Raw genomic sequence first — 11651 nt, forward strand, 5'->3', positions numbered from 1 at the left:
ATATCCAAATTTATTTAAACCAATTTTTTTTTTTTTTATTGATAATGATGGTCATGCAAGACTATGATACCTAAGTCCTAAATAAGAGATTCATATAGATATTATCATAATAGTTGGGCGACTCAGTACCTCAAATTAATGCTTTAATATCTCGCGGGTTGATTTGAATGCCATGGCGAACTGTATAAAGAATTGAATGCTTTGAAATGGTTAGACATCGTTTGTAAACGGTAGGTAATCGGTATACCAATTAGAAGAAATTGAGGTTAGGTTACTTAGCCTCCTTCCTTAAATAATTTGTAAATAATTGTAATACTTGAAATTTTCGAATTTTGTCCGTAGAAAATGGGATAAGCCGGTAGATTTATAACAAAAATGTCAGGAATAAATATTTCAATAAATATTTTTTGACTAAAAAATAATTTCTTATTTTTCTTAAACAATTTTTGATGTAAACACAAATTACGACCACTCTTTTCAACATACTCTAAGAATAGACTATTGTAATACATATAAAAAATCTAATATAGAAATTGGTTGATAGAACTAATAAAAGTCATAGGTATTTAAATTTAATATTTTATGATTTTTTAAGTAGATACAAAATAATTAAAAATTATCGTCGTTTTGAAACTTATTGGACCAAAAATCGTATTATGTAGGTATTTTAAATCGTAAGAAATCCCTCTTCTCTCTCACTACAAAAAATAAAATAATTTTAACCGATTTCTGTCTACATGAGTATGTGCCCACGTTAGATATTTAAGGTACGAAGTATTTGCATTCGATGTATCATAAGAGGGGCGTTAGTGCATCAATATCGAATTATACTCATTACGAGTATACCTAATAATCATACCACGTTGAGTGCCGTTTTTTCGTTCTATAACCGATAGATGTAAAAACCAAAGGAATGTGTGATATACAAAAATCGTGCTCGTTCAACCATATCTTTGGTATTTTTTGCGTGAACCACAAGTAACTTCTAGTTAAGGACTGTGTATTTTTATTTATAATAGAAAATTGGTAACATTTTTTTTTGAAAACTTTGACACCAAGGTATGTGTTGATATATTATGTATGTAAAACATTTGCCGTCAGAACTTTATTACGATGAAATTTACTAAGAGTGTTCCATCTAGCACGCTTATCCCACTTAACAATTTAAAAATGCATTTATTAAAATTCTAGTTTTTGGAATTTTTAGGTTGATATACTTAAAAAAAATATGTATTTAAATTCATAGGCTTTTAGTTTTATTATAATCGAATAATCTTTGCAAATTATAAAATAGTAAAAAATAATATTGATTAATTATCATTATACAAGTACTTATAACTTTTAAATTACCATAGCCTTCATATCTTTTAAACCTGTTATCGTAGACAAATTTAATATCCTTAGTACTTCAAGTTTTATAACTCAGAAATTATTTGTTCAAATTTCGATTTGTATACATTAACATTTTCAAAAAAAATTTCTCTTTAACAATTTAAATCGAAAATGGTAGCTGTGATATAATCATCAAATATTTATTAAATTATATCAAAAATCTAAAGTTTAGAAAATATGGTTCTCAAATATACTTAAAAAACTAAAGTTTTAATGAATTCATAATTGCGATTCATTACGCTTCGTAATATTTCAAATTATATTTAATTTTATAGGTGGTACCTACGTTTGATAAATTTAATATTGAGTTCTATAAATATAAATTTTAATTATATAATACACTATATAGAATTAAATAATAAAATATCTATACTTAATTTTACAACTTTATTCTTTAAATATATGGACACAATTTTTTAATTGGAAATTATTTTCTCATACACATATTTATTTACTACATTCGTATACATTTCACTATAATCGACTGTCGCATATGTATGGAATAATCAAATGATGTTTATAGACAATAGTTCGTAAGTGTTTTTATGCATCTACAAACCGAATATAGATATTTTAAATTTTAGATGACGAATAAAGAGTATTAAATTTAATTAAATTTATAAGTACTTTACTGTTATAAAATGATTTAGAAATATATTTGTACAAAAAAAAAAAAAAAAAATCAATGTGTAAACAAGTAAAAAAAAAATAATATTAAACATAAAGTATTTGTCCATAACAAATAATTACTAAAGTATATCTAAATAATTTATTACCTATAGTTAACCTAACCTAAAGTAATTTGTATTATTTCATTAAGATTAGATACATTATTTTAATTACCAACAAATTTGAATATCGTATAAGAGGGCACACAATTTAATTTTTTTCTCTGTATTACACATAATATGTTGCATGGTTAATATCTCTGTGTAATAGTTTTACCGTTTTTCATTCATTGAGATGACATTGTAAAAATTAAGGTATATTGTATTGGGTTATAACCTATTAAAAGAATGTATTACAAAGAAATGTTTTATCGTGTTTTGTCAGAAGATTTTTTTTTAAATAAGTATATTTATTTTTAGGTATTTAAGTTACAAATAATTATTTTTGATAATTTATTAATAATTCCTTTCTAGTTATTAATAACTAAAAAAAAAAAAATGCAATCATCTTTAAAAATTTAAATAATAATAAAAACGTTTAATAAAATACAGATAATATTAATTTTTATAATAAAGGTAAATTTCAATAATGTAATCATTTTGAGTGAAATACAAGGAAAGGCTTTTAATATATTTTATATATGTAAGACAGAAGAAAATGTTTATTGATGCCCCCATCTCGAGGGTTAATTGAGAATCAAAATAGGCTTTATTTGTAGTCCACTAAAAACAGCTTAACTAAATAATTGTATTTATTGTTACGTGCATATTATTAACTATTGTTAACCGAAAAAAAACTACGTTATTTTCTGTTTATAATGAAACACCAGTCAATCACTGTTCTACGTCAAAACGTTGTATGTGAATGAACTGTAAATTCAAACACGATTTTACTTTTAAAATAAATTTTATAAAACAGTTCATTGAACTAAAATATACGTAACCTAGGCCCAACAATGAACGTATTACGATATTATATTATATTATTACTTGATGAGTATACCAACTATATGTCATATTATGCGTGTGGTGGTGCGCGATGTATCACAAATCACGATATAACGCTATACAAAACGACGTAACGAAATTATTTCGTGGTCATAAACTTACGAATAGGTACTCAATACCGCTTATCTTAACGATTAGCGAAAACAGTCGACGGGGAAATGAAATAAACAGGAAAAAACTAACAGCGTCGATTAGAAAATCCAAACAGTAATAACAGCGACAATCCGTCAAGTGGACATCGATATGTAAACATAATAATATGTACGTAAGATATCGCGATAGACACACGAATGCACCGCTGCAGTTGCAGACGATCGGGGTCATCGGATTCTCTAGCACTCAGTCCTACCTTTGGCGATTTTCGCTCGGGGTTCCGTGACGCTAATGGGCGGTATGAATATTTTCGTGTGCACTTCCGGGCTCCATTTCCGGTCGGCGGTGGTGTCGACCACGTTGTTGTTGATGTTCCGTTTGAGTCCGGCAGACATGGCGGTTGTAGGCGTATATTATATTATATTATTATTGTTATACGCGCACGCGACGTCGACGTCGATGGTTTCGACCGGGATCGCGATCGCCGTCAAAAATTTATATCGTCTCGGCTAGACGGTCGGCACCCCCGCCGGTTCGACGATCCGATTCATTCGTCCGGCGACCGCGGACATGGCGTCTCCCGGGGTTGTGCTCTTCGGGTACAACGCACGTCGTTATAAATACGTGTATTACGTACGTTGTATTGTTTGTTATAATAATATGCGGAGACGGCGGTAGGACGTGTCTATCGCGGTTTTTTTTTTTTTTTTGATTTTCGATTTTTCTGTCTTCCTCGACACGGCGGATCTGAGCTGTTTAAAACGACATGGTCGCGTCGGCGGTGCCCGATGTTGCGCGCGGTGGTACGACGATTGGCGCGATGTACCTACGCCGGACTGCACGGACGTGCGTGTCGACACTCGGGAGACGCGCGCGAGCACTCGTTCCCCCCACCCACCGTCGCGCGGTAGATTATATTATTATTATTATTATTATTTATTATTACTTTTATATTATTATTATTATTATTATCATCATCATCATCATTATCATTTCAATGCGATCGCGCCGCCATTTTCGTGTAACGTTACCTATTGGTTATTGATTATAGGGCGCCGCGCAACCGGTTGTTGTCGGGGAAGGAAGAAACGGTTTTTTTTCCCTCTCGGCGCGTTTCGATTTTTGGACTCGCAAACGTCTACCACCGGCCGCGAGCTATCGGCCGGGCACACGGTTCCTGCGGTCAGTCGCATTATACTCACACGATATTGTTTCGACGTCTAAATTATTGCACGCGTATATTGCAGTAGAAAGTGTCCCGCGCGAATCCCCGAGACGGTCGAACCACTGCCGCGAAATGTTTTTTTCCCGACACTCGTCGTCTGACAGTCGTCCGGATCATAAATTACTGCCGTCGTCGAGTCTAACCCGACGAAGTGATGTGTCATGAGTGTAGTTCGAGGTCTAAATTTCCAACGCGGTACGCCTAACCTAACCTGTACGATTTGAACGATTTCTACGTAAAATTTCAGTCATCGCAAAACGATATTTTTAAAAATGTTACGTATCTGTACAATGTTTTGATTTCTTTTGTCGCTTTAGTTTTTTTCAAGGGTGTGCAGTATACGCTGCTTTAATGAAAACACGTTTTTAATTTCTCATCACAAAGAAGAATATTTTTTGAAGTACGAATGAGTAACGAGTATAACTTTAAACACTCGTATCTGTTTTACTATTCATTTAATTGCTTACCTGAGATTTGATTTTTATACACATAAATACTTCGAATAGGTGTATTATTCATATTTGGAATAAGAATTTAAAAATATACGTTGTCGTTTTAATTAATAAAAACTTGACAAATAATATCAATATAAAATATAATTTTTTCCAAAAACGTAAATTTGTAACGATTATAAGAAATATGTATTCTTAAAAATAATAATAGTTTTTAAAATATCGAGTGTTTTACATTAAATGAATCACCTGGTATATATATATTTATTTATGTACACGAATACAATTTACACGCATTTCATATTAATAGGTTGATTATTTTAGCATTTAACATTCTTCATTATCATGGTCAAATTTTGCGTATAAATTAAAAATATTTATTAATCGCTTGAAGAATATCTTATACATTAGGCACATCGAAAATTACATTTCAATGTTTGGACGTAGAAATAAAAAATATTGAAGTATGATAGTTTATTATTTTTATAACCGTTTAATGTATATGAACAAGAGTTAAGCATGAATTTGACGGATAAAGGGTACGCCGTGAAATTCAGAGTGCATGCACGCTTCAGCTAATCCAAACTTTAAATTATACAAATATAATATGTAGATACAAAAACAACGGTTTAATCAAAATTTAAAGTTAATACAATAACATTATGAGTATTACGTCACAGATGGTTAAAGAATTAAAGGCCTGCAGGAACTTGATTTTGCTATACAATAGGTTTTGGAGGTACATTATCGTTATTGAATAGCTCACCGTAATAATATGGATGTGTTAATTTAAATTCAATGATAAATATTTTACTTTAAGATAACAGACGTGATGACAGACATGAAATAAAAAAAAAAACAACAACAACAACAAAAAAAAAAAAAACATCTATGTAAAACATTCCTCGCACCACACAGAATCTAAAATCACAAAAATTAACCGACATAATGGGTATCCACTGTTTAAAGAATAGTTCTGTATATAATTACTAACACTATTAACATAATATTATAGTATGTAGGTAATAATAAATAGGTAGGTATGTGTATTTTCAAAGCTTGAGGCTACGGTAAGCAATATATATTACATGTGGACATTTCCCTCGTTACACAATTCATAATACAAATAATATAGTATTTTTATGGCGGATATATTATCCACGTATATTTTATAACTAATAAACAGTATAATTAATCATATTTTACATAAAAAGCCATTATTTAGTTCAAAACACGGAAACTATTCCATATATTTTATACCTAATAAGTAATATTATAGGTAAGAACGCGAAATCTCTTTTAAATACATCCATTAAAATAATAACTATATTCAAAACTGAAAATCTATAGCAATTAGAACTTATAAGCATGTTTCATGAATAATACAACTATCAAATTGATTGATAAATTTCAAGAACGAATTCAACGTGAAAAATATAAGCAAGTGGATATCGCTCTGCATGATGTACATTAGGTGTCGAACAGGTCTGCACTGTCTTGGGTATGTTAAATTTATGACCATGCATTTTTATTATTTTTATGTAGATATAAGAAAAACTTTGTGAAATATTGTACTAAAATTAAAGAATTTTAACCCAACGAATAATTTTTTCAACTTTATAGAAAAGAAATTTTAAAAAATTAAAAATATTACATGTTTATAAATAACTTAAAATTAATTAAAAATTTTAAAAAATGTTATCATATAATGAAAATGATAATATTTAGTGAAAATTTCAAGTGTCTGCAGTTATTCATTTTTGAGTTACACATAAACAGAAAAGAAAATTGATTTTGTTAAAAATTATATTAACGTAAAAATTCCAGTTTTTTCTTATTATATATTTTTTTGTTTTTATCGATTATAAAAAAAGTATTGCAAATTTTTATTAAACCTAACTTCTTTAAAGTTGATTTATTTTTGTTTTACCAATTTTCTATCCAAGATCCTCAAAATTTAAAATTTAAATGTTTCATCGACTGCTTATATAGGTACATAAATATGAAAAAACACACAAAAATCAAATATAATATATTGACATTCAAAAAATATTGAATTTTTCGAATTAAGATAATATAATCTTATAATTCTTTTGGTTTTACCAAAAAATAATAAATATACTGTTTCTATTTTTTAACACTGTGTTTGTAATAATTGTTGTAATTAAATGTTAAATTAAATTTTTTTTTCTAATATCAATCGTTAATCCGTATTGAAAGTGATGAATATCAGCTGTGGGAATAACTATAAAATCACTTTGAAGATGGACGCGTTAGAAATATCAGTTAAGTTAGGTTTTAATTGGAACTAATATGTATATTATATTATAACTATTTCAAAGACAGACAGAAATTATAATAAGTATAATAAAAATTAACAACATACCTATTATAAAAAATATTAGCAAATTTTATTAGTAAAAAAATATAAGCCAAAATAAAGATAAGTAAATTCAAATAATTACCAATATCCATGTAGACTGAAATTTTATAGAAATTTTAGAAGTATGTATATTTCTAAAATAGAATAGTTTTTCTTGTTAGGTTTACAATTCATATATACAAAAAAAATTAAAAAAATATATATTTAGTTATATAACACTGAGCCATCAGTACAAGTTTTATAACTGAAATGTACTGAATATTAAAATACTATTAATTTTTCTAAATATTATCTCATAAATTATATTTTTTTTTATTTTTTTTTGCAAGAATTTAGTTAGTTTCTTACCTTGTAACCGATAACATAAAATACATATTAGCATTTTATATTGCCTACACATATGAGATGAATTACAATGTTATCTCAAATTATTTATGTTTGTAAAAATTATTATTATTTATCAGTTTACTTATCTTTTTATAACAAATATTGCAAAATTTTTATTTTTCTGAGATAAACTGTTCTTATAATACGTCATACTAAGTACAATGAATTAAATTAGATAAGCGTACTTAAGACTTACGTATATTTTACAATGGACTAGTATTTGAATACCTATTTTATACAATAGAATAAAATTACTTTATTCATAGTTATAAACTTATAAATTATTATTTCAATTTAAATATCATTAAATCTAAAACTATAATTGATACTATTATGTTTTAGATAGTAAGCGTCAAGCGGAGTGATGAATGATTTCTTTTTCAAATTTCAACATGGAACAATTGGTGTGCATTTGTATTTATTTAACATAAAAAAAAAAATACATCTATCTGACGATCACAGTAACAGTACTCAAAGTTATACCATAGATTAAGTAATCAATTAAGTTATATTAGGTTTATATTTACCCAACTCTCTCCTTTGATGAACTATTTGGGGTTTGGAGGCTGATATCTTAACCAAAAGGTTCATAGGAACTTGAGTTAAGTGCGTGTCAATTTTATAACTCATAAATAATTACTACCAACTGTGGTAAATAGCCTATCTATTTTAAGCTATTGGAATATTGATGACTATTCGTATTTATTATTTAAGTACAAAATTTAGTCAACAAATGTAGTTTTATATTAAACTACAACAAACTACAGTATATTCTAATTAATATAGAGTAATTTACAAAGTATTCAAATAAAATTTACAATCAAGCATATTATTTAAAATGTTGAATGTACATAATGATTAGATAAACTTTAAGAATTAAATTAAAATTAAATTCCTGTATATAATATGTACAGAGTTTTTAAAACTGACTATGTTTAATATTAACTTGTAAATTAAAGATTATACCTTAGTATAACTTTTTTAAATACTTAAATACAATACAATACAAATATGCACAAAATTATGAGATAAGTGTTAAATAATCATATTATAATCATTAATTACTAGTTTATAAGTTATAACAAATAACAATTTTTAATGATATAACGACTCTAAATTAAAAAAAAAATAAAAACGCCACGTTGGCGTTATTAAAAAAAAGAGAATGAATGAACTGTTTTTTTTATGTTCATCATTGATAGAATAATTTAATTGCAAGCGAAACAATTATGCGATTACCTAGACAAAAAAAATCAATAATCAATGTTTATCAAAGGGAACGATAAAATGTTGACTGGCAAAAACTGCATCTGCAACCTGAACTTGCGGTATAAACATGCGATAATTTTTTTGTAACCATTTAAATGAAATCTGACATAATATTATTGTTATGTATTATATTACAATAGATCAATATAATAAGTGTTTGAAATAAATAATTTTATAGATATTATATTTTTATTGAACATTTTTGTAAATAAATCTATAGACAATACGTTTATCGAGAGGAACGTTTTATTTATAAGCAATTAATTCACTAGGCATTGGGAAATATTCAAGTTTGTGTTTGAGGGTTCAAAGTCTCTCAACAATTTTTTGTATTTAATAAGTCGGATTTATTAAATCCTATTTAAAAAATTCAATTTATTTTAACAGTTTATCATATACCAAAAAATTTAATATACTACTGTGTCAAAGATCTATGCAGTTTATACTTTGTATCTTTATATATAATATAATCGTTTAATACGAATTCTGTTGGCGTTTCGTATAATAAATAATATGTTACTATATAATATTGTTTACTAGTATAATATATGCTTGTCATAATCTTTTGTTAACTTAGATATAACTTTTTTTTTTTATTTCACAAAACCACATACAAAATTTGTACAATTTTATATAATAAGCATATAGGATAAGGATTAGAAAACATAGATTTCTTGAATAAGAAGCCACCCATTAGTGGCACTTAGCTTGGTGTTTTTTTTGGGGTAATTAAAGAGGGATATTTAATTTAAATGGTCACGTCACCATTTCCTTTTAAGTATACGTTGTGGATTTCCAGGGAATGAAAAGGTATGTAGCTCTTGTATGCTGTTAGCCGGTTAGGGTGATTTTCTAGTCCAAAAAAAACGTTAGTAAAAAAGTTTCACTTCAGCTATAACAGGTAGAATACCTAGATCTTGGTGGAGAGTTATATTAGAGACTCTATATATAACTTAAGTTATTTAATAACATCAACCGTATTGCTGCTGTTTTCCCTCGGAATACGGGGGAAAATAACTGTCAGTTTGAGACGTATGAACTAAAGACATTCAAAAGAACGAATAACACTTATTATAGTTATTACTAGTGTTTCGTAAAAGAAAAAATTGTTTGCTTCTTCAAGTAATAAAAATATTTCATTTAAAATATTGTTAAATTATGACAGGCGATAAAAAAAAAATCAAATCTCATCTAGGTGTATTAACACAATAAATATACTGTTTCTTTTTTGCGATAAAAGTAAATATTATAGTTTATTGTAAACTAAATTATGAAAATATATATGTTTCGACTTTAAATCTCCCACAGAAATTTGTTCCAGCTACGGCCTTGGTCAAATACTGTTGAACAAAAACACTGGGCAGCCAATAGAAATTTGAAAGACGACGTTCGTTGTTCGTAGACAATAATAATAATAATAATAATAATATGTAAGTTAAAAAGAAACCAAAACGTTCACGGACGTAAAACCCGTTTGTGGTCGACGGAATGAAAACCAAAGAGTAAAAAGGACGCGCAAGAGTGATGGGGTGAGTGTCTGAGAGTGGAGAGACAGAGAACGCGATAGGATTAGTGAGCGAAAGTAGAGAGACAGAGACAGCGAGCGAGCGAGCGTGCGTGCGAGAGTGAGGATGAGAGAGACGTAGAAAAAATGAGCGAGAACATAATCCCTTCGGTCCGAGTCCCGACGACTGGGAGGGGAACCTGCGGCGAGAACTCGAAACGTCCGGGCGGGACGTGACGTGACGTGGGCTAGGCGACGGTCGGTACCACAAAAACGCAGTACAGTGGCGGGACGGGCGCGAGCAGTATTATTACTATTATTATTATTCCGGCCCAGCTGTCATAAACCATGTCAAAACGTGGCAGTTACGTCACTCTGCCACAAATCGTAGGTTTTCGGTACCAGGAACACAGGCGACCGACGGCAGCGGCTGAACGATTCCCGAGCTCGCGCTCACGTTGCCGGTATTATTATAGTAACAACCGTTGCCGCGTCGATCGTTACCGGCGGCGGCGGCGGCAGTGGCGATCTCCGATTTTACTCGATCAAATTTCAGTAATTTTACACTGACGAACAAGGAGAAAAATAAAAGTCTAGAGACGGGTGCAGATTTTTGGCGGACCCCAATAGGCATATTTAAAAACCGACGAATTTTTAACTCCCACCATAAAGACATAAATCAGAATTTTTTTTTTTTTAATCTAACCTACCCAACAATATAGTTTGCAAAACAATAAGTCAATATTTACTAGAAAAAATGTAATTTTCACTTTGACCTATTTTAATTATGTATATAAAAAAAAAAACCTAACTGAATTTTATTTCACAACAATAACTGATAATTGATATCAATGATATCAATTTAATTTATGTAATATTTTAAAAAGTTGTACATTTTTAAACTCGTCTATAACATTTTGATGATTTATCTGTGATAAATGTGTGATGTATGCGTTCTTGTTCTACAAAATATATTAGCATCAGCATCATTGCGTCCAATCCATCTTGTTTCTTAATATTGTTTTACCAAACTTAGTTCGGTAAAAGCTCTATCATGAGAACAACTCGTGACAGGAATGACAGTACAAAAAGTTTCCACGATTTATGTACGTTTACAAAATGTTTACTTGTTGATCATTATTCCGACCACTGATGAATTGTTTTGTTTGACGGGCCTGCTACAAAATCGGGCAAAGCACGTTGGAGTCTCAGTTCGCCTTTTATTTCATCGTTATTAAGTAAAACCTTTCGTGAAAGTAATCCTTTATAT

At 29.0% G+C, this 11651-nt stretch overlaps 1 protein-coding gene across 1 annotated transcript in view; it reads right to left on the bottom strand.

Annotated features, from left to right (window-relative positions):
* Positions 1 to 4016, bottom strand: part of LOC112602963 (sodium- and chloride-dependent GABA transporter ine-like) — a 29730-nt gene extending 25714 nt beyond the window's left edge. Inside the window, exon 1 of the mRNA XM_025351345.1 lies at positions 3418 to 4016. Coding sequence (XP_025207130.1) covers positions 3418 to 3556 — 139 coding nt within the window. The 5' untranslated portion in view covers positions 3557 to 4016. The remainder of the gene's footprint in view (positions 1 to 3417) is intronic.
* Positions 4017 to 11651: the final 7635 nt, after the last annotated feature.

Source organism: Melanaphis sacchari, unplaced genomic scaffold, assembly GCF_002803265.2.
Source record: "Melanaphis sacchari strain LSU unplaced genomic scaffold, SCAv2.0 Contig92_pilon_pilon, whole genome shotgun sequence".
NCBI lineage: Eukaryota > Metazoa > Arthropoda > Insecta > Hemiptera > Aphididae > Melanaphis > Melanaphis sacchari.